We start from the raw sequence: 24,469 nt of genomic DNA on the forward strand, positions 1-24,469 counted from the left end.
ACAGCCGACTGTCACCCGCATGTCAACCAGCGTCAAACGCATGTCAATCAGCGTCAAACTGCTGTCACCTACCGCCCCCTTCACCCAGGCAGGTTGGCACACTGTGCTAATCGCTGCCACCCCCAGCACGGTGCCAACCTGGCGCCAGAGCTGGATTAATGCACAGGCTGGATATGGCTGTGGCCTAGGCCAGTGTTTCCCAACCAGGGGTACGTGTAGCACTAGGGGTACGCGAGCACACTGCAGGGGGTACGCGGAAAAAGGTAATAATAACATATATATTGAGTGTAGTCACATTGGGATAGAGGAACAGAGTCTGAATGAGGACGAGGGGGTACTCATCATATGAAAAAGTTGCTAAGGGGGTACGCAAGACAAAAAACGTTGGGAAGCACTGGCCTAGGGGCCTAGGGGCCAGTAGTTTTGGGTAGGGCACATCCAAAAACACTTGTTGCAGGTGCCAGACAAAAAAGTCAGACTGATGAAAAAGGTAGGTCTGCACACTGCCGATCAGCTCCAAAAATAAACTTTATTATTTAGAAAGCAACGTTTCGATCATGCTGGATCTTCATCAGGCCTAGGGGCCCCCACCTGCCAGGGGACCCCTGATTGCCCAAAAGTGAAAAATTACAAAATTGGAATGAGATACAATCTTGAAAAATTGATCCACCATGTTGAGAACAGTTGGCAGACACGTTATCCTGAATTTCTAGCTCTTGATTATGACCCTGTCTACGTACATTTTCGTGAAATTTGCCTTCTGGGGGGCCCCACAGCAACCTGTAGCCTAGGGACCCCGGGCCATCTTATTCCATCCCTGCCTGGCGTATAATGCCAACCTGGCACATCATGCCAACTGCTCTACCGCTGTAAGCCTTTTGCCATGCCAGGCAGGTCTGGCACACTGTTTTGGCAAAGGACACGCTCAACTTCTTGGAAAAACGAAAGTCTTTGGGTGCGCAATAAAATCAAGAAAAATCCGCACTCACAAACTTCGTCTCATTATTTATTTATATTACCACCATGTCCAAAAAGCAAACGCGTTTCGGCTATCAAGCCTTCATCAGTGCGTGGTACCAGGTCTGGCACACTGCACACGACAGCCTCACACCCCCCTCATATCACACCCCAAGCAGCCTCTCTCCCTGTGGCATCCTCCTCCTCTCTTGTCTTCTCTGATATCCCTTCTATTCCTCCTCTTCTCTTCTCTTCTCTTCTTTTCTCTTCTCTCTCTGAAATCCCTTCTATTCCTCCTCTTCTCTTCTCTTCTCTCTCTGAAATCCCTTCTATTCCTCCTCTTCTTTCCCATCTTATTCCTCCCTCTTTTCCTTTTCCTCTTTTCCCTTCTATTCCTCCTCTTCTCTTCTCTTCTCTTCTTTTCTCTTCTCTTGTCTTCTCTTGTCTTCTCTGATATCCCTTCTATTCCTCCTCTTCTCTTCTCTTCTCTTCTTTTCTCTTCTCTTGTCTTCTCTTCTCTCTCTGAAATCCCTTCTATTCCTCCTCTTCTTTCCCATCTTATTCCTCCCTCTTTTCCTTTTCCTCTTTTCCATCCTCATCCTGCTCTCTGCCCATTGTCTTACTCCTGCTGCTTCTTTTGCATCCTCCTCATCCACAAATTAAAGTGACATTGCATTACATTATACCATTACATTGCATTACATTATACCATTACATTGCATTACATTATACTATTACATTGCATTCCATTATATTACATTACACTATACTATTACATTGCATTACATTATATTACATTACATTACACTATACTATTACATTGCATTACATTATATTACATTACATTACATTATACTATTATATGGTGTGACGTCATCGGTTGAATGCTCCATTCATTTCAATGGGGCTCCCCAACGTTCGCACGTCTGATATTTGAGATAACGGACGGGTTGGTCTATATCAGACCGCTGTCAATGGCAACAAGACTTTTCACTGCTAAAGCGACTTTTCAACAAGACTCTAATCAGCTGCTGTGATAGACAACACCTGTTGTCTAGGCTACCTGTTGCCTAGCGGTGTTCCACAACGACACTGTTTTGTTTTGCGCAACAACAATCTTTTGACATGAAAAATTATAATAAACTTAACATTAAATAAAGAAATGTCCCCGCCATGTGTGAATCATTTAAGTATTTTCATATAATAAGCGGGTTAACGTTCGGCGAGTCGATCGCTTTGTGGAATAGCAGCACTTCAGAGAGAACAAGACCCCTCCGCTCCGCGTCGGGGTCTAAAGATTCTCTCTGTCGTGCTGCTATTCCACGGTAGCGACCTTCTCGCCGTAACCCTTACCTATTACATTACATTACATTATACTATTACATTGCATTACATTATATTACATTGCATTACATTTAGCTGACGCTTTTATGAATCGCCACTTACAATTATTTACGTACAGGGTATTGGTTACAGTCACAGAAGCATTGTGGGCTTAGGTATCTTGCTCAAAGACACTTCAGTCATTACTTCTGGTTAGGGAACATCCTTCTTCTCCTCCTCCTCCTCTTTTTCCTCCTCCTCTTCTTACTCTCTACCTCCACATTTTTTCTACCTCCCTTCTTCTCCTGTCCTCTCTTTCTACTTCTCTCCCTCTGTATCCCCCTGTTTGTTAGCTATGGTTAAACCATAGTCACCAACAGGGCTCTAAATTAACTTTTTCCACCACCAGCCAATTTGGCTAGTGGACATTTTTTCTTACCAGCCAAACAGAAGTTCAACAAGCCATTTTATTCTCTCGCCAAAATAAACTATGCTTTAGGCTAGTTTTTTTTTTTTTTTTAAATTATGGTCATTTTGTTCAACTATTTCTACAACACAGATACACCATAGGCCTGCATAAGCTACTATATGCCTACATAATAAGCATATTACAGGCTATATATTTTTTTCATTTTTTTTAACTTCTGCTTTATTTTTTACTTTCATTACTTAGGCATAATCAATTTGATTAGTTTTTGTTCAATTCCTCTGAAAACAGCTGAATCACATCACACAAGCCACTCACATAACAGACCTTTAACATAGGCCTACAGTAACCAAGCACACAGCTTAACACTACAAAACCTCACATAGGCCTACGCACACCCCAAGGAAGGAGAAGAGATGAGAGGAGAGAGGAGGAGCTCTTCTCTACCATGCGCAACAAAATGACAAGAAGCCTAGTTTAACTGAAAGTAAATATTATCTCGGGAATATTCGCTTCCGTTGTTACTTCGACAGCTTCGTCGTTGGTTGCTTTTTTCCCTTTCCGATGGCGTGGGCTTTCCAACTTAGTTGCGCCAGGACTCGGAACATTTCAGAAGACAACTGAACTGACAGCTACGGTCACACTACTCTGACAGTCAGCTCTCCTCCTCTGCCCTTGTCGCTATTTCGTTCCACAGCCACTCATTTTTTAACGTCACTATTATTACGGTTACACCAACGCACAGAACCTTGCGCTAAGCCCCGCCACATTCTCATCACTCGCACAAAACATAAGTCTACAGAACAGAAGTAGCTCTATGCATAATCTGCGTAACTCCTGTTATTGAAACGGCCAGGGCCTCGCTGCTTCAAAAATGCAGCCTGTTACAGCAATGTTCATATAGCAGTAGTGACGTTAAAAAGGTTGTAGCGAAAGCGACGAGAGCATAGGAGGAGAGCTGCCTGTCAGAATAGTGTGAGCGCAGCTTAGTTGACAGAATGTTTTCAATCCTGGCGCGCGCAACAGCATGGAGTTGCCGCTCGCTGCACTGGAAAGCCCACTGTGGGAGGCTACGTCGTGACGCTAGTGTCCATGGGTAATGTAGGAAATCTCGCCGTCTAACGTTCGTCAGAGCAGCGGTTTACCGTTCATAATTTACTGTACTCGGGAACTACTAGCCAAATTGGCGGGTAGGTATTTTTTTCTACTAGCCAAAATGAATTTTCACCCCTGTTTGGCGTGTTGGCGTGTGTTAATTTAGAGCCCTGGTCACCAACCATACTGTTGGTTAGTTGGTTAGTTTTCATAGTAAAACAATGGTTAAACCATAGTCAGGAACCACTGTTTTCATGGTTAACCAAAAAAAAAACATGGATAAGCCATAGTAATACTATGGTTGGTTCCGAGAACTTAGAGTAACCATGACATACCATGTTAGAACCAGGGTTACTACATAGAAACCATGGTAGATTTTCGTAAGCCTGAGGCATTGACAAGTTCAATATACAGGGTGCGTTCCAATATGCGACCTTGCCTCCTCCACTTGTGCTTGTCTCCTCGTCCCACCTCCTGGCCCCTACTCTGTGGAGAAAACGATAAAGATTCCCAGCTGTCAGCCTAGCCACAACGACTTTTCAGGGACTGTTTTTCATTCACCATCCCAATTTGCAAATGAGAAAGATATTGAAACATAATGCTGTTGTCAGTGATGTCATCATGACATATTACTTCCTGGTACGAGGAGACAAGCACAAGTGGGGGAGGCAAGTGGAGGAGGCAAGGTCGCATATTGTAACACACTCACAGGGTGCCCAGCAGCACCCCATAGTTACGTTGGTCACCATGGCAACAACAACCTACACCCTTCACTACGCCCCCTGATCAAAGTGGTAGGCTAGGTGTACAAAATGTTGACTTTGTATTGCAAATACTTTGTATAATTTCCAAATTTGTGTTCCATAAAATATGTAGTTTGAGAAATTCATATAAAATCCGTACTTTTCCAGTGACCAAAGTCTGACACTGGCTAACCGTCCCACCTTGACTTAAATTGTTTTGGGGGAAACACTGCGGTGAATTAAACAGGGTGTCTTGTAGTGGTGTCAACAGTGATCGATTCGGCAATGCAATCCATTGCGGGGCATGGACGATCCAGAATCGATCCGGCAAGTTCCAGAATCGATCCGGCAATTTTTTAAAGTTTCAATTACTTCCATGGATATTTCGGGAGCAAATGAATGTTAAATTAAATAAAAGCACTGCAACATTGCAAGACTGATACAGACTGATACAGACTGAAACAGAAAACAGCCAATAAATTGTTGCTCAGTATCTACTTGTATTGCCTCATCATGACTAATTAAACATTTGCTTTGCTTTCAGTAGAAATGTAATGCATTGCAATGCATTGTAGAATTGAATCGGATCGGATCGGAACGCATAGAATCGAATCGAATCGAATTGCTACCTCCCGAATCGTGATCGAATCGGATCGTGAGGGCAATGCCGATCAACACCACCAGACTGTCTTGCCTGTTGCTCCTGTGGTCTATTGGGTGAGCCAACATGCGGCCAATGCAGAGGTCAAACAATGAGTTGTGCCGGGCACAAAAAAAGAGTGAGGGCTCCAAGTCTTTTCTCCAGGTATGGTAGAAGGGTTGCATCTAGCTATCCCTTTAAGGCACTCGCCTCCAAGTCAAAGTCAAGGTACACTTTTATTAAATATTATATATTTTTAAAATTCATGACGAGCATTGATTTGTCTCGTCTTGTCATTGCCAATACCTTAAAGATGCAGAGATGCTAATGTGTATCGAAGTGTCAAAGTCTAAGGTGCAAAACTAAGGGAATGGGGTATGATGCAAATACATGCTATATCAGGGGTTCCCAACCTTTTCCAACGTGGGGCCCACTCGAAATTGTCACAAATGTTCAGGGCCCACTTCTGACCCAATAAAGAATAAAACTCAAATAAATCAATAGCATCACACACCACAATATGATAATAATTTGCAGAAAATTATTTCAAGGTACACTTGGAATACCTTCAGGCCCACCAGTGGGCCCCGGCCCATAGGGTGAAAATCACTGTGCTGTATAATCAGTGGAGAGCGTAGTACGCACAGTCTAATACAAGAGCCATGGTGATCTATTGGACTTGGCATGCTGACATACACACTTGGACAAGCTTTGGGCAAAGGAATTACACAGTAAATTATGTTGATTAGTTTGTTGTCAAGTCATCGGCCCCCTTTTTGACACAGTCATTGAATTATTAGGAGAATCATGTCCTTCAGTTTTGGGTTAAGAAGATGGACAGAGGCCATTAGACTCGTTCAGCAGTAAATAAAGAGCCAAAACAAGCATTAATTACAGCTCCTCAAATATGGCCTAGCCTAGCCTAGCCTGGCCCAGCATCACATGCTTATTCATGCAGAGACTCACAACACAGTACAGACTGAATAATTGGTGCACACCAACAATTCCTCCTCTCCTCTCCTCTCCTCTCCTCTCCTCTCCTCTCCTCTCCTCTCCTCTCCTCTCCTCTCCTCCTCTCCTCTCCTCTCCTCTCCTCTCCTCTCTTCCTCCTCTCCTCCTCTCTCTCCTCTCCTCTCCTCTCCTCCTCTCCTCTCCTCTCCTCTCCTCCTCTCCTCTCCTCTCCTCTCCTCTCCTCTCCTCTCTTCTCTCCTCTCCTCTCCTCTCCTCTCCTCTCCGCTCCTCTCCTCCTCTCCTCTCCTCTCCTCCTCTCCTCCTCTCCTCTCCTCGTCTCTCCTCTCCTCTCCTCCTCTCCTCTCCCCTCTGCTCTCCTCTCCTCTCCTCTCCTTTCCTCTCTTCCTCCTCTCCTCTTCTCCCCTCCTCTCCTCTCCTCTCCTCTCCTCTCCTCTCCTCTCCTCTCCTCTCCTCTCATCTCCTCTTCCCTCCTCTCCTCTCATCTCCTCTCCTCTCCTCTTCCCTCCTCTCCTCTCCTCTCCTCTCCTCTCCTCTCCTCGTCTCTCCTCTCCTCTCCTCCTCTCCTCTCCCCTCTGCTCTCCACTCCTCTCCTCTCCTCTCCTCCCCTCCCCTCTCCTCTCCTTTCCTCTCCTCCTCCTCTCCTCTCCTCTACTCCTCTCTTCTCCCCTCTTCTTTCCTCTTCCCTCCTCTCCTCTCATCTCCTCTCCTTTCCTCTTCCCTCCTCTCCTCTCCTCTCCTCGTCTCTCCTCTCCTCTCCCCTCCTCTCCTCCACTCTCCTCCCCTCCCCTCCTCTCCTCTCCTCTCCTCTCCTCTCTCTTCTCCTCTCCTCTCCTCTCCTCTCCTCTCCTCTGCTCTCCTCTCCGCTCCGCTCCTCTCCTCTCCTCTCCTCTCCTCCCCTCCCCACATCCTTCTTCCTCTTTCTAAACGAAACAGCATCCAATTTTGCTGCACTCCTCCCAAATCCCCTGGCAGACTTCTGTGTTTGGAAACTTTGGCGCAGCAGAGAGAAGGCGTAAACTCTACATACATCAGGGCCGGATTAAGATGAACTGGGGCCCCTAGGCTACAGGTTGCTGTGGGGCCCCCCGGAAGGCTAATCTTCCATGGTGTCATAATTATGAATTAGGAATTAAGGATAACATGTCTACCAATTGTATTCAACACAACAGATGTTTTTTTCAATATTGTGTCTTGTCACAATTCTGCAATTTTTAACTTTTGGCCAATCAGGGCCCCCCTGACAGCTGGGGGCCCCTAGGCTGCAGCCATATCTAGCCTGTGCCTTAATCCGGCCCTGTCTACATACATCAGGGAGGCCCCTAAAATATACAGCAGCATCTCCACAGAGGCTACAGAACTCATTTACGGTAACTCCTCTGTGTACATACAACCATGGTAACCTGGAACGCAATCACCCGACCTAACCTAAGCAAATGACAAAAGAAAACATCACACTCATCATGTATACATGGGGTCACACTGCGTGACCAGTGGCTGGGTTGTGTGCAGCAAGCCTCAATATTTACTCCTAACATGATGCCTGAAAGTTATTGCACATAAAAGGTTTCCTGGGACATGAGTATGCATGGGCAGGAGGGATAGAACAGCACATGAAGCTGAAGTCAAGGCACAGGCTAAATGCTGTGTGTCCCATCACCACACTCATGTTGCACTGACAAAATGTGAACATTGTTTGTAACAAGATTAACAGCACTGGCTTTTGTCTGCATCATGACATGCAGAACCCTTTATTTCACATATTGAATATTGAAAATGCCTTTTCCAGGAACACAGTACACTATGATTGAATTCAAAACACAAAGCAAATCTATGTCCTCCAGTTTGCACTACTCAAAAATGCCTAGCTATGAGGTTTGCTTAAACCTATTTCTAATTACTTGTAAAAAGACAAACTCTACAGCTTTTGAATCTCAGCATCTCTATTATGTAAAACATAAAACAACATCCAGACGATTCCCTTGAAAATACTAAATCTAAACACATCACAGTACTCACACATTCTAAATCCACCTCAATTCCCAAAGTATGTACACATCACAATCTCAGACATCGTAAATGTAAACAGTGCTGTTTATTCACTTCCCAGTCAGTCACAGTCTCAGCAAACAGTAGAAAGCCTCCGCATATAATCCTGCCGCATACCCCCACACAGTTCAGCCCCAAAAAATCTCTTCTAGAGACAACCAAGCTGTCCTGTACACACACCTCTCACTGCAGATGAAATAACCGCTTGGGATTAGCAGGTGGGGGAAAAATGCAATCTCCTAAAAAGAATAAATCAATTGACTCAATTGACTGAATTCACAGCCTAAACCAATTGGGTAATCTACTTTAGGAGAGAGTAAGGCGCTTTCCCTCAACTCATACAGCCGGATTAAGCTCACGGGGAGCCTCTCTGTCTGTCTACCCACGATGCATTTGGAAAGAGGGCCAACAAAGAGCAAAGGTTTGGGCTCAACTCGCATGATTAAAGAAGCAATACCCCCAGGTATCCCTGAGCAGTTGACAAAATGTTGGATTAGAAATAGCCTAACACACATGTACAGTACAGTATATGGGTATTTTGTGGGTTCGTAGGGATTTCTTGTGTGAGGCAATTTATGAATTTTCTTTAAGATATTTTTTGCTCTTTATTATGGAAAGGACAGGACGAGAAGTAGACAGGAAGCGAATGGGGAGAGAGACGGGGAGGGGTGTTCGGCAAAGGACCCGTGCCGGGAATTGAAGCCGGGTCAGCTGCATGGCAGACGAGTGCCCTACCGCAGTGGTTCCCAACCTATGGGTCGGGACCCAACCTATGGGTCGCCAAAGATCCACGGGGGGTCGCGAAGCCCTCTTGAGTTTTAAGGGGTTTCATTTTAATACCATATGTAGCCCATGTTGAATAAATGACAAATGCATAGAAGCAACAAAGTTTAAGTGCATTAAACATTTATTCTGTTTTTGAACAAAGACGAATTGAGGAATAAAATGATGACTAAAATGAGTTCTCGGAGGAGACAGAGCGTATCAAGTGACTTCCTCTCATGCGGGCGCTGGGTCACCAAAGCTTACAATAGTAAAAACATGGGTCCCTGAAGAAAAAGTTTGGGAACCGCTGCCCTACCGGATAGCCACGGCAGGGCCAACTTATGGATGTTCATGGCGTACACAAAGCACAACACAGTCACAGATTTGGAGATGTTTGTGACTACCACTAAATCCACTAAATCCCAAAAGGAGGGAAATTTCCTCCACACCAACAATGCACTCAGACTGCTGTACAGAAACATCCCAAATGTGATTTTTCAGTGCACCAGGACATGACAGTATGACCATGGCTAGCTTTGTGGGTTCACTATTCTTATCCTGGCGCCAACTAGCCGGGCTCTTGATAGTGGCCAGAGCCCTGGTTTGGTATCCTTGATTTGAATGCAGGTGTAGCAACTAGTGGTGTGGATCGGCACTGCCCTCACGATCCGATTCGATCACGATTCGGGAGATAGCGATTCGATCATTGTTGACACCACTAGTAGCAACTCTACTCTGCTACACAAACCAACTGCAGACAAGAGCCTGGCCAGGAGGATGAAGCTGAACCCTCATTTCGTGAGGTGAAGCGAAAGCCACAGGGGACAGTCCAACTCCTATTGTCATTGTGACACAGCACTCCACAGCACACAGTGCTCTGCACACAATGAAATTGCATCTAGGCCAGGGGTTCCCAACCTTTTCCAATGTGGGGCCCACGCAAAATTGTCACAAATGTTCAGGGCCCACTTCTGACCCAATAAAGAATAAAACTCAAATAAATCAATAGCAGCACACACCAAAATATGAGTATTGTTTTTGGAAAATGATTTCAAGGCCCACTTGGAATACCGTCTCGGCCTACCAGTGGGCCCCGGCCCATAAGTTGAAAATCACTGATCTACGGCTCACTCGTGCAAGGGGGCAGCCCCCAATGGCGACCCAAGGGAGAAGCGCGGTGGTTGGACGATACCATGCTCAGGGTACCTCAGTCATGGAAGAGGATGGGGGAGAGAACTGGGTTCATTTCTCCCCACAGCAACCTGATGGGTCAGGAGTTGCCACTGGCAACCTTTGGGATACAAGTATGACGCCCTAACCGCTTACCCATTTTTTACCTCAAGAAACAAACCTAGATCAAAGAAAAGTCTTTGGGATGACTCTTGGGCAGTGATTCTCTAGCCTGATTATCATTGATGTTCAAATCTTTTCGAGACTTCGTCTGACCAAGAGCGTAACAATTCACATTTCCCAAACAGCATGGTTGACCCGCCTGCCTCCATTGGTTTGTTTATGGTTGTTTGCTTACAGACAAAGTGGGAGGAGCTTCCATATTTTTGGGAACTCTGAAAGTAGGCTACTTACATTGCTCTTGACCTGACTAGTTGCAACGCTAACGGCTGTGATACATGTACTTAAATTCCACCCGCTCTCAACCTGCTCGCTCGCCTCGCGTGGTGACGTAGCATCGTTTCCCGGTCAAATTAGCTTAGCTTAGCAAATGCTGTGGTCAAACAACCATCTCTCTTCAATCACAAACACTGTATGTACAAATAAAAATGATGAAACAGGAGCGAATATATTGGTCACCTTAACCCAAGTGTCATTTATTTTAAAACCATCTGTGAAAAACGACCGGCAGATTTGACACCACCGAAATCAAAACAGCCTCCATTTTTAATTATCCCAGTACTGCTGGTGGTGACGCACGTGACGTCATGGCGTTGAAAGCTCTCCCATTGGTTAACGCTTTGCGGTGCCGCTACATTTTTCAGCCAAGCTCAACTTTCTCGCCTCGCTCGCCCACCGCCCGCCACCCTCGCTTCCCTACGTCACCACCTCTCGCCTCGCTGCCGCGTCCCAACGGAAAATAATGGAAAGCCACGCTTCTACCGCTTTGGAAGCGCCCATGTAAATCAGGCGTAAAAGTGTTGCGTCACTAGGAGGGCACTGCCTGGCTAGTGATACTCAACTTTTTTTGAATGAACGCTCTTTTCACCTCTTGGATTCTCTTCTCTGTAGAGGAAATAACACCTCACCCCACCCACCACCTCTCTGACACAAGCTCCAGAACTACCTTGAACTACCTTTACAGCAATGTGCAATAATGCGCAAAAGTTCAAAGATCCATGCACAGCTTCATTGCTGGTATTGCAATGTGCAATAATGTGGTCTTTGTGTATGCTTTGTTATTTGTGTATTTATGTAAGCTGTCACACACCTTAATTTCCCTCGGGATTAATAAAAGTACTCTACTCTACCTCATCATAAGCCTGCCAACGTCTAACCTGACCTGCGAGCTCACGAAGTGTAACGAAGATGCACGAAGCACTAGGGGTCTCGCGAGAGCCAGGCTAGCCAACGTCCCCCTTAGTATTAACAATAAAAAGAACGAATGTCCCCCAATGGCAACTAAGCTCCGCCCCCTCTCAGCTATATCCTTCTCAACGTCCCCTTAGGGCTCCCCTATGCCCCCTGGGGGGGCTGTAGAGCCCCCGTTGAGAAACACTACACAATTAACCCACAGCCGTAGGCCTTTTATAGCATGGGTTCCCAACCTTTTCCAACGTGGGGCCCAATCGAAATTGTCACAAATGTTCATGGCCCACCTCTGACCCAATACAGAAAAAAGCTCACATAAATCAATAGCAACACACACCAAAATATGATAATAATTTGTAGAAAATGATTTCAAGGCCCACTTGGAATACCTTCAGGGCCCACCAGTGGGCCCCGGCCCATAGCTTGAAAATCACTGTTTTATAGGATGGTCCCTCTCTACGGACACTTATGCTGAGCACGCACCCAGCGGGGTTGGAACTACCCAAGCTTGATGTCCAACTCACTTTATTCACCCCACCCCTCTCTCCCCCCCTCTCTGTCAAATAGGCAAAAATATGAAGTTCACACCTCAGCAGGTAACTAGTGCCTGCCTGACTGTCAATTTTTGCTCACACACAAAAAAAGAAAAAACACATTATTTTTTCGCTACTCTTTCCCTCACTGTAAACAAACAAGAAACACCTGCCAAGGACTGCTAACATAGCATAAAGAAGGGCCAGGTGCAGGGTTGCCAGATGAGGCTGATGATTTCCAGCCCAAAAAATGCTCAAAACCTGACTAGAAGCACAAAATCCCGCCCAATTGTATTGATTTCTATGGCAAAAATTGGGCGGGTTTTTCTGATAAATGCCATTTTTACCCGCACACGACCATCCTAAGCAGCCCAATTGGGTGGGAACCAGCCCAATCTGGCAACACTGGCCAGGCGTGCTAAATCCTCCGCTGCTAAGATGGCACTCTGGCAGGCTGGATCCACTCTGACCTATATAGAAATTACAATAGAAATGACCCCATATCATATCACCCAGGGTTCACACAAAAATCCTTTCATTAAAATTTACTAGTAGTAGTAAGTTAAAAAAAAAACAATATTTACTGGTCTAACTAAAGTACAGCAAGTTTTGCAGTCAGATGTCTAACTTTGAATGTTAATTAAAATTGTCGGACATGGTGAAGATCCACATATTCATGCATGAAAGTGCATATTTTCAAGTCATAATAAATACTTACGAATTCATGATTGTGATAAATATTAATGGAAAGACTATTGTGAATGGACAGCATCAATTCTGGAAATGAACCTACTAAAATAAATTACAAACTCTACCATTAATGTCCAACCAGGGTACCAAAACCTCATCATCCTGTATCATCAACCTTCAGCATCATCAGATATCAGACAGCAATTAAAGGAAGGATGTCTTGCGCTTCAGCCCTTGTGGTGCTCACAGTCCAGACCGTAGAATGAAGAAAGACTGGGCTACTTCTCAGTGACTAGACCCAGGGATGACCGGAGCACACAACATACTATTCGAGGTTTTTTATTTTTTGGTGCACAAAGTGACTGACGTTTCGACGCACCTGCGTCTTCTTCTGCGTCTTCTTCAGCACCTGAAAAAGACGCAGGTGCGTCGAAACGTCAGTCACTTTGTGCACCAAAAAATAAAAAACCTCGAATAGTATGTTGTGTGCTCTGGTCATCCCTGGGTCTAGTCACTGAGAAGTAGCCCAGTCTCTCTTTATCATTCAGCAATTATTCAGCTTCACCTTTAAAATGGCAAATAAACACGTGTGTCTCTGCTATTTTGTTTTGAGCGTTTATTTTTTTTATTTATTTACTGTGTTTTAAGTGTTTTATTTTTCATAACACCCAGTTCTATTTTTGCGGAGAAGCTTGGGGGAGCACTCACAGATGAAAAATAGCCTCGAGACTAGAACTGGATGATGCATCAACTGTTTTGGGTTTGTTATAATTGCTTACCGTCGTGACTAAAATAAACCAAAACAGGTCCTGAAACCAAAACACTGTGCTTGTGCTTGTGCTTGTGCTCGTGTGTTGTGCTTGTGCTTGTGCTTGTGCTTGTGCTTGTGCTTGGCCGATAACAAAGAAAGACCAAAAAGGTAGGGGCACGCTTCACTGAGGGTTTTTTTTTTCACTAAAGTGTAAAATAGGGGGCTCATGAACTGAGGTCCATGCTTAATTAAATCAAAATGTGCCTCAAATGCTTCTGTTTTTGTGTGTCAACAATAAAACAATAATCTGCAGACAACACTACCAGCTGGTCATCAACCCTGGCTGCGCTGTGCTGTTGTTGTGCTCCATGGTCTGTGCTGTGCCTTGCCGTGCTGTGCCGTGCCATGCCGTGCCATGCCATGCCGTGTCTTCCCCCTTGCGAGGTTACACTAGGGTGGTCGCCCAAGTGAACTGAGGCTTGGCCAAATCCTGTTTATTCCCTAGCCTGCATGTCGACGGATGAGTGCACAGACTAGAGGCTCTGGCTTTGGGATGGAGATGTCATTACTACAACCCCTTAATGATGGTGTGATGGTGGTGGTGGTGATGGTGGTGGTGATGGTGGTGGTGGTGGTGATGGTGGTGGTGGTGGTGGTGATGGTGGTGGTGATGGTGGTGGTGGTGGTGATGGTGATGGTGATGGTGGTGGTGGTGGTGGTGGTGGTGGTGGTGATGGTGGTGGTGATGGTGGTGGTAGTGGTGATGGTGGTGGTAGTGGTGGTGGTGGTGGTGGTGGTGGTGATGGTGGTGGTAGTGATGGTGGTGGTGATGGTGGTGGTAGTGATGGTGGTGATGGTGGTGGTGGTAGTGATGGTAGTGATGGTGGTGGTGATGGTGGTGGTGATGGTGGTGGTAGTGATGGTGGTGGTTGTAGTGGTGGTGGTGGTAGTGATGGTGGTGGTGGTAGTGATGGTGGTGGTGATGGTGGTGGTAGTGATGGTGGTGGTGGTAGAGGTGGTGGTGGTGGTGATGGTGATGATTATAATAATTATAATTAATAAGCTGATGAGGAGGAGGACATTTAGGATGGTGAAGAAGCGGAAGACGATGATGAAGATGGTGAAGTAAGATGATGGTGGTAATTGTGAAGAAGAAGCGGAAGAAGGAGAAGAAGAAGAAGAAGAAGAAGAAGAAGAAGAAGAAGAAGAAGAAGACAATACAACAATGATGACGAATATGACAATGGGGGGGGGGGGGGTGCTAGAGGGGCAGTGGCAGATTGGCAGGGGAAAGTGTTAATGAATTTAAAAATAAAATTTTATAAATTGAATAACTAAAGCACACCAAAATAAACCAAACATTAACAATCCAAGTGGGGCACTGCTTCACACACTTAGACTACTGTAGGCTTGTGGAAGCCTTAGACCAGTGTTTCTCAACCCTTTTTTAGGCGAGGCACCCTTTCAATTGCTGGAAATTGTCAAGGCACCCCAAAGCAATAAGCCGTAACATGGCATTGCATCGGATACCACAAAAGCTTAGAAAAGTAACACATATGAGGACGTCACACAACCTACGTTCGAAGTTGCAGCTTACTGGGGCAACCTAAATTTACTTTATTGTGTGTAAATGGCAGATGAAAGACTCCACTGACAAGGCAATACTTTATTAATTTAGACAAATTTGTATTAAATTACATAATTTATTTATCAGCCACGTTTCCGCGGCACCCCTTAGGGGGGCCTGCGGCACCCAAGGGTGCCCCGGCACCCTGGTTGAGAAACACTGGCTTAGCCTATACTATATGTCCTTGTGCTGCCTGCTGTTTGAACATGATAAGAAAAGGGTAGACGCACTAAGCGCCCCCATATTTGGGCTTGCATGCCCACGGGGACCCCGGTTCAAGTCCATGGTCATTTCCCGATCCCACCCCGTCTCTCTGTCCCACTCGCTTCCTGTCACAATTTCAGACTGTCCTATCAAATAAAGGCATAAAAGCCCCTAAAAACATAATTAAAAAAAAAATAAAAAGTTAGACAATTCTGGGGCCCTTGTCTCCCGGGGCCCTGGACAACCGACCCATTTGTCCCCTCCTGTCCTGTCCTGTCCTGTCGGCGTCCCTGTTGCTGTGGTCCACCACCACAGCCATCCACTTCAGTTCCCTGCAGCCTGACAGCCTGAGCGCGTTGCATTATGCGATGATGACATCACTGACCACAGCATTATATTTCAATATCTGCAAAAAGCTCAATTGTAAAGCCTTCTTCTCATTTGCAATTGGGATGGTGAAAGAAAAACAGTCCCTCAAAAGTTGTTGTGGCTAGGCGGACAGCTGGGAAACTTTATCGTTTTCTCCACGGAGGAGGGGCCAGGAGGTGGGGCGAGGCCACAAGCACGAGTGGAGGAGGCAAGGTCGCATATTGTAACGCACTCTCAGTGTGACATGGGCTGGGTCTGGGTCGGGGTTGGGGTGAGCATCTTATTTATGATGCCGTGTGATTTAACATGCCGTGTGGTGTGTGTGTGAGTGCAACTGAGCTGCTGCTGGTAGAAGGAACCACAAGGAAAAACAACAGCAACAACAAAGAGCAGCAGGGGAAGGAAATCAGATGCACAGGCTTACTTACTGTACACACATACAGTAGAAAGACAAGAAGACAGGCCTATATGCATCTTCCCCCTAAACACATGAACTCTCTCTCTCTCTCTCTCTCTCTCTCTCTCTCTCGCTCTCTCTCTCTCGCTCTCTCTCTCGCTCTCTCTCTCTCTCTCTCTCTCTCTCACACACACACACACACACACAAGCCCTGCCAGGGAGGGAATGTGACATTAAACATGCACACACATACGCACACACACACACACACACACACACACACACACACACACACACACACACACACACACACACACACACACACACACACACACACACGCTCCCTTATTTAAAGCAGTATAAATAGAACTCCAAGCGAGCCCCTATGGAGCAGGTGATGGTGGCGGGGGTGGGGGGGATGGTGATGGTGATGGGGATGGTGGTGGCGGGGGGCATGGTGGTGTGGGTGGTGGCACATGGGGGTAGGAGCACTTAGGAGGGGAGCAGGAGGGGAGCACAGGACAGGGGCACATCCTCTCGTACAGTGAGTGGAGTGGAGTGGAGTGCACATCACATCACATCACAGAGGAAGGCACGGGCACGGGCACCGTTGATCAAGACAGAGTGGAGTAGGGCTGGGAATCGATCCAAATTTCCTGGATCGATTCGATTCCGATCCAGCAGGTCACGATCCAATTCGATCCTCAATCCGATCCAATTCGATTCGATATCGATCTTCTGGTATTGCTGGGTTGTCATTTCAACCCATTTATGCCTAGAATTCTAAGACCGGCTATAAAAACCCTAAATATCTCAGCCTTTGATGCCCACACAAACATGAAATAGCATGGTAGCCTACATAAATGTGGAAGAGAGCTACAGGATGTGCTTGAGAAAATAACGCCTATAATCATCTGCAAAAGATCGACTCACAAAGTTGTGAATCGATATCACACTTTTCGAACATGAATCTATATTGGATCGCGATTAGAGATGCACAGGATCCAAGATCCAGTTCCGGATCCGGCAGGATAATGGGGTTTTTCACACGATCCGGATCCGGCAGGATCTTAAGCAGTGGATCCGGTATCCGGCAGTTACCTAAAAATCAGGATCTGGTGCATCTCTAGCCTAGGTTTTTCAGTCAGTCTTTCACAACCCCAATTGCTGCATGTGAAACAACTTTGGAAGCGGCAAAGTGCAGGCAGTGTGGCAGTAAGCCAATGAGTCTAAAAAATATTTTTTGAGCCTAAGTAATAAAAAGGGCCCACGTGTGCGAGTAGGCTATGTGTTTCAACCCTTTCGTAGGATCCGGTATACGGTTCCGGATCCGGCAGGATCTTAAGCAGTGGATCCGGTATCTGGCAGGATCCTAAAAGTCAGGATCCGGTGCATCTCTAATCGCGACTCGATCTTTTGAAACCCAGCCCTAGAGTGGAGTGCCACGAAGACAACTCATTCTCAGCACTGAGGGGAGAATTGGGAAGATAAGAGCCATACAATGAGGACATGAGATGGTGGCATGTTATAAAACATTTCACACAAGGGGTAAAAATAGAAGAGAAGCGTGCATGAGTTTACTGTAAGTAGTCACTCATGAGAACACACACACACACACACACACACACACACACACACACACACACACACACACACACACACACACACACACACACACACACACTAGCAAGTGTGTAGTGAGTGTGCAAACACATGCCTATTAGGCTACTTGAATGAAGACAGAAGACATGCTGGAATGACAGGACGGAAGAAAAGCCACAAAACACTGAAAACTCCTTCATGTAGTCGTCTGCCACCTCTTCCACCTCTTCATCATCCCCTCTTGATGATCTTTAAAGGGACACTGTGCAGGAAATGGTCAAAAAAGGTACTTCAACTATGCTGCTCGTTGAAACTTTGGCTATGGCCAAATTTGATATTTACATGAAAGTTTACGAAGTAATAAACAAATATTTTCTAGTATGGTCCAAGTAGAGTCATTTTTACAGCTAAAAATGGCTATTTTTGGAAATTCAAAATGGCGGACTATGGAGAAGATCCCCCTTTTAATGTATGAAAAATTCATTTTTTTCCAGTCAAAATGAATACTTAGAATTTGATAGTGGTGGTAAGTATTCATGAAAAAGGTAACATTATTGAATGGGTAGCATAAATTCTGGAAATAAACAACTAAAAATCTCACACAGTGTCCCTTTAACATCCTCTCTATCAGCCAGGGCTGGAGTGTGGGAAAAATAGGGCCCGGGCACTATTGGGTTAATGGGGCCCCTCATAATTAGCGGCAAAGAACTGACTCCCAAGTGTGCCCCGCACCCTCGTGGGCCCCTATTTTCAGAAATGTAAAAAAAAAATGGCTTTTTTTTTTTTACATTTCTGAAAATAGGGGCCCACGAGGGTGCAGAAGTAGGGGTCCACCGGGAATTACCCGCTATGCCAGATGGCCAGTCCAGCCAATCAGCAATCAGCAGCCCACTCTTCACAACGGCACAGATAAGAAGCTTCAGCTGTCTTTCAGATAAACACTATGGACATCAGATCTTATCTAGCCAACCCCTAACGTTCTCCACATGTGTTTTAGACACACACACAGACACACACACACACACAAACACACACACACACACACACACACACACACACACACACACACACACACACACACACACACACACACACACACACACACGCATGCGCACGCACACACACACACAATTACAAAAGAAAAGAAAAGGTTTTACCTCTCCCTACACCTCCATCCATGGCTGAAGTGCCCTTGAGCATGGCACCTGACCCCACATTGCTCCAAGGTCTGTCACCAATACGCACTCTAATTTTTTATCGTCAGCTAAGTGTAATTTAATGAATAACTATTAACCGTGGTAAAAATTTGAATTTGAGCTGCTCCCCTCAGGGAGGCGCTACAGAGCACACATTACAAGGAAAAACAAGCATTCATTCATACCCAACGCAATCTCCATGGTTAATAATCAATGGAAAAGCTAGGCTGGTGTAACAAAAACAATGGACTGGATCTGGTACTGTATGTGGTGTGTGTGCTGGGAGGGGTGGCTGGAGGAAGGGGATATGTGCAATGTTTTTATGTGTATTTATGTTTTTTAGAGTGTGAGTTTTTTTAATGGAGTGAATGTACATTTATGTTTTTATGGTGAGACGAAAGATACATTTCATACTTGCATGACAAATAAAGTATATATTCTATATTCTATTCTAAAAGCGTGTGAAGTTCTCCAAAGCCAAGGGAAGTCTCCTCCCGGCTGCTACCTGCCTCAGCTGATGAGACACCATCTCTTTTATCATCTTCCTCGCAAGGGATCTGTGCAAGTTGCAAGCTCAGCTCGTAGAAACACCCAAAATAAAACAAACAAAAAAGTGTTTCCAAAATCAATTCAGTGCTTTAGCAGCTTCTAACGCAGAGAACTACTCTGCTGAATCTGCAATCGACGCCCCCCATGTACTGTAAGGAGGGGGCTGTCTCTCTGTGGTTACAGCAGGGAGGGCAAAAAAATAAAACTACGTAGTGTTGCTTTAATGATTGACCAGAGTGTTTTTAAACCATGCCCAGAAAATCTTCCCATGTTTATGTTTCGTGTATCTCACCCATCCTGTATCTCACCCTGACTGAGGTACCTTGAGCATGATACCGTCCCACCACACTGCTCCCTTTCGGGCACCATTGGGGGCTGTCCCATTGCACGGTTGGTTGAGACATGAATGCAATTTCGTTGAACACTTGTGTGCTGTGTCACAATGACAATGGGAGTTGGAGTTTCATAGCTTGCGCTTTCACTTCACTTGTATGTGCACCTTCCAGCCAATCAAGAGAGCCTCGATGAAAACAGGAGACCTGACCAAGCGGCTATTCCGATTGGATATGACCTCCTAATTAGAGCTCCCCCATTGGACCCTGCCGTGGCGTAACGGTGGGACAGTGGTCTGCAATGCGGCCGACCCGGGTTCTATTTGCAGACCCCTCCCCGTCTCTCTCCCCATTCGCTTCCTGTCCACCTCTCATACTGTCCTGTCATCATTAAAGTTGTAAAAGACCACAAAACAATCTTTAATAATAAAAAAGAACTCCCGCATTGGAATTTGCTCCCAGAATAATATGACAAATATGTAACCAACGAAACTCTGTACGAGGGAGTAATGAGCGAGAAAATTGCTGTAAGGCGAATGAGACTTGCAGGACACTGCCAAAGGCACCAAGAACTGCCAGCCAACAAACTGGTGCTGTGGGAACCGTCGCATGGGTGCCGGTCAAGAGGACGCCCCACACTAACATATGTGGACATACTTAAGAAGGACGCAGGAACCCAGAGTACCAGTGAATTGAAAAGATGTATGGAGAATCGGGAGGATTGGAAGCAACGATGGAAGGCTCGTCTGAGGATGACTTAGAGAAAATAACTGAAGGTCTATCCTGACCCACATGCTTATAAACAGAGATGATATGAGATTATGTTTAACAGGAAGGGGGTAAAGCAAGAGCGAGAGTGAGAGAGGAAAAAAAAATATATATATAGTATGACTCAGAGTCTGAAAACACTTACGTCCCCAGCACCTCTTTGAAGTCATAGAACTCCTTGATCTCGGCCGTCTTCTTCTTCCAGCCGTTGCCGTCCTCATCTCCCAGTGGCATGGTGGTGGTGATGCTGATGCTGCTGATGCTGATGATGATGCTGGTGGTGCTGATGCTGCTGATGCTGCTGGTGCTGATGCTGATGATGATGCTGCCCCTGTAGGCCAATGCCAATGCCTCTAGCTCTGGCTCTGGCTCTGAACAACTGCAAGAGGGGCAAGGCAAGGCAAGTTTATTTGTATAGCGCATTTCATACACAGGTGCAACTCAATGTGCTTCACAAAATTAACAAATGCAAAAAGAAAGGAAACAGGGAAGAAAGAAGGAAATAAGTTAGAGTCAAAGAACATTTAAAACATTAAGATAAAACATAAGGTAAAATGATAATAATAATAATAATAATAATAATAAAATAAAAAAATAAAATAAACATAAAAAAAAAAAATAGAATTTAAGCATCTGAGAACATGGTGGTGATGATGCTGCTGCCCCTGTAGGCCAATGCCTCTGCCTCTGCCTCTGGCTCTGCCTCGGAACAACTGCAAGCGGGGGAGAGAAGGACATCAGCATCGTCGCTCTACAGTATATCTATCTGTCTATCAGCCTTTAGTTTCCTGCTAAGGAGTGAAGTGAAGTGAACAGGGGAGAGGCTACAAAACAGAAGCTAGTAGCGACTAGCGACGCGCCACTGAGCACAGACAGACTTCTAGAGAGAGAATGAAGATGCTATCAGTGGGGCTGTGTTACTATCAAGTGGTTTGGAAAGCTCTGTGTGTGTGTGTGTGTGTGTGTGTGTGTGTGTGTGTGTGTGTGTGTGTGTGTGTGTGTGTGTGTGTGTGTGTGTGTGTGTGTGTGTGTGTGTGTGTGTGTGTGTGTGTGTGTGTGTGTGTGTGTGTGCGTGTGTGTGTGCGCGAGTGAGTGTGTGTGGAAGTTCATAGCATTTGCACAGGCATCTGATTTAGTGTCTGCAGTAAATATCAGGGTTGTGCCAAACAGAGATTGTAATCGTGTTACGCCAAAGAGTGACATTTCATTTGACTGTACATGTGATACGTTTAGCAGATGACAAAACAAGAATTATCAGACATGAGAAAGTAGCTCCCTGGCCATCGACAGATGCAAGTGATGTGTGTGTGTGTGTGTATTTGATGAAGTGTGTGATTGCCTCCGGCAAGGAGGTTATGTTTCCGGTTACGTTGTTTTGTCTGCCTGTCTGTTTGTTTGTTTGTTTTTCTGTCAGCAGGATAACTCAAAAAGTTATTAACGGGTTTCGATTGAACTTTATTGAGTTGTTGGAAATTACAAAAGGGAAAAGTGATAACATTTTTAGTGGAGAGAGAGAGGCTCCGAGGCACTCTGCAGTACGTGTTAAAAGTCCTTTATTGATACATGGATATGGATATTGATAGCAGACGCGTTTCGGTCGGCTTTGGACCGAAACGCGTCGGCTATCAATGTGTGCCTCTGACCTTCTCTCTCTCCACTACAAGTTTGCAACTTTTGGATACCGATGAGTACCTGAAGGTTTTTTCATACTACTACCCCACAGACGCAACTCATCTTTTCTCCTTTTCTCTACACAGTGATTAAATTTTGATGGTGATCTAGATCACTATCCGGGACCAGTATTTTAAAAAAAAAGATCCTTCACCATTGCGGGACAGGGCGAATTTTGAAATTTGAGTTTCTAACTCCACAAACAGAAGACAGAAAGACTTGGGGAAAAAAATAGGTTGTAACAGTCAAATGTTCTATCAAACAGCTTCCTTGGCGGAGGTCTGCACTCTGTGGGTGCATTTCTAGTTTGGTATGTGTTTTGCGCCCCCTGCAGATGACCCCTGACCGCATACAGACAAACACAAACACAAATAGACAGACAGGGTCAAAACTTTACAGATAAGGTTGAGCAATATTTCACCCCAAATTGTAATACTTACAGGGTGAGTCCAATATGTGTTTGAATGGATGAAGGTGTATTTTATTGCCAAGATTTTTAGGATTTTTAGGTAGTCTGTATGTTATTAACGCCTATGAAAACAGGCATGAAGCGGCCTTCTGAACCACACTATCAAACATGATGTAAACCTCTAGCAGGGCTCCACCCTGGTGATGCAACGCCTTCGGCTCAGCTACACACAGTAGGGCCAGGAGCTTGCTCAATCCCGCTACAACGGGAACTCCACCCACTTTGTCTGGAACCAATCAACTGAGCATTTCCAACCGTCCTGGGTAGAGGCGGGTTAACGCGTCTGTGTAATAAAGAAACCTATGCATGGTGCGAACTTTTCTCATTTTTCAATTGAGGAAAACCAGACCATGTGCTTGACGCCTATGGTGAGAGGAACTCTTATCAAACACTTTTTTTCCCCTGAAATTTTCAAAAGCAGCCCACCGGGAAATGCCCGCTATGCCAGATGGCCAGGGGCCCATGAGGGTGCAGGGCCCACCGGGAAATGCCCGCTATGCCAGATGGCCAGGGGCCCACGAGGGTGCAGGGCCCACCGGGAAATGCCGCTATGCCAGATGGCCAATAGGGGCCCATGAGGGTGCGGGGCCCCCGGGGAAATGCCCACTATGCCAGATGGCCAGGGGCCCACGAGGGTGCGGGGCCCACCGGGAAATGCCCACTATGCCAGATGGCCAGGGGCCCACGAGGGTGCGGGGCCCACCGGGAAATGCCCACTATGCCAGATGGCCAGGGGCCCACTAGGGTGCGGGGCCCACCGGGAAATGCCCACTATGCCAGATGGCCAGGGGCCCACGAGGGTGCGGGGCCCACCGGGAAATGCCCGCTATGCCAGGTGGCCAGTCCATCCCTGAGATATCACCATAGAATATATAGAATTTCTTTCGTCCCAGAGTACTCTCTATATAGGGCTGTAACGATATTGTATCGAACCGAGAAATTGCGATACACAGAGTCACGATACTGTATCGTGATACAAGGAGGCAGTATGATAGACCTTTTCAAAGTTTTGTTACCATCAGTCCAGAAAACAACCACATGATATGAAGTGATAGTGCATCCAAGCTTCAAATCATCATTATTATATTTAAACTTTTAAAAAATTGCAAGTAGCCTCTTGTAACCTATTCTACCTATAAACAATTATAGTTTTTATTCATAATTTTCTTTTACAATGTTATCGTGGGGTGTATCGAATCGTAGGACATAAATCGTGATACGAACCGAATCGTGAGCGTGATCGTGATCATTACAGCCCTAGTACTCTCTAAGAGTTGAATTAATACTGCTTTTTACTGTGTACCTGTACCTCTGGGGGGGGGGCACGTGTGACCCCCCCCCCCCTGTTGACTGTAATCAAGGCTCATAAACAAGAGCTTCCTTTACGACACCACAGAGGACACAGCAGGAGTGGAGGAGCGCATCCAGGCTTAATGCCGCACGCTCAGGCGCTGACACCCTCTGCTCCACTCCGCGCGGCACGCTGCTGTATGACCTCTACACACCCATTACATTTGATTAATCCCCCCGTTAGTTTGCTGCATTAGGACTGCCAAGTGCAGTTAGGCTTTACACAACTTATTTCCAACACCATGACTAAGGTCTAAGTAGCGTCTTTGTGCAGATGGGATAAGCGGTGGGCCCATTCACTATTTGCTAAAAAGACTCAACTATCATAACAACATTGCTATGACAGTACCGAGACCCTTAAGTATAACAGATTAAGACATAGCCATTACAGTTTTGGTGACAGTAAGGTTATTACATAGGCTCTGCGCTAGGGCTGCACAATTAATCGTAAT

General features: G+C 45.7%; 1 protein-coding gene across 1 annotated transcript in view; it reads right to left on the minus strand.

The window, feature by feature from the left end:
• camk1a (calcium/calmodulin-dependent protein kinase Ia) overlaps window positions 1–20,761 on the minus strand; it is a 91,229-nt gene extending 70,468 nt beyond the window's left edge. The window contains exon 1 of the mRNA XM_063214779.1: window positions 20,673–20,761. Within this exon, the coding sequence (XP_063070849.1) occupies window positions 20,673–20,761 (89 nt within the window). The remainder of the gene's footprint in view (window positions 1–20,672) is intronic.
• Between the last annotated feature and the right edge of the window lie 3,708 nt (window positions 20,762–24,469).

The sequence above is a fragment of the Engraulis encrasicolus genome, chromosome 14, assembly GCF_034702125.1.
Source record: "Engraulis encrasicolus isolate BLACKSEA-1 chromosome 14, IST_EnEncr_1.0, whole genome shotgun sequence".
Taxonomy (NCBI): Eukaryota; Metazoa; Chordata; class Actinopteri; order Clupeiformes; family Engraulidae; genus Engraulis; species Engraulis encrasicolus.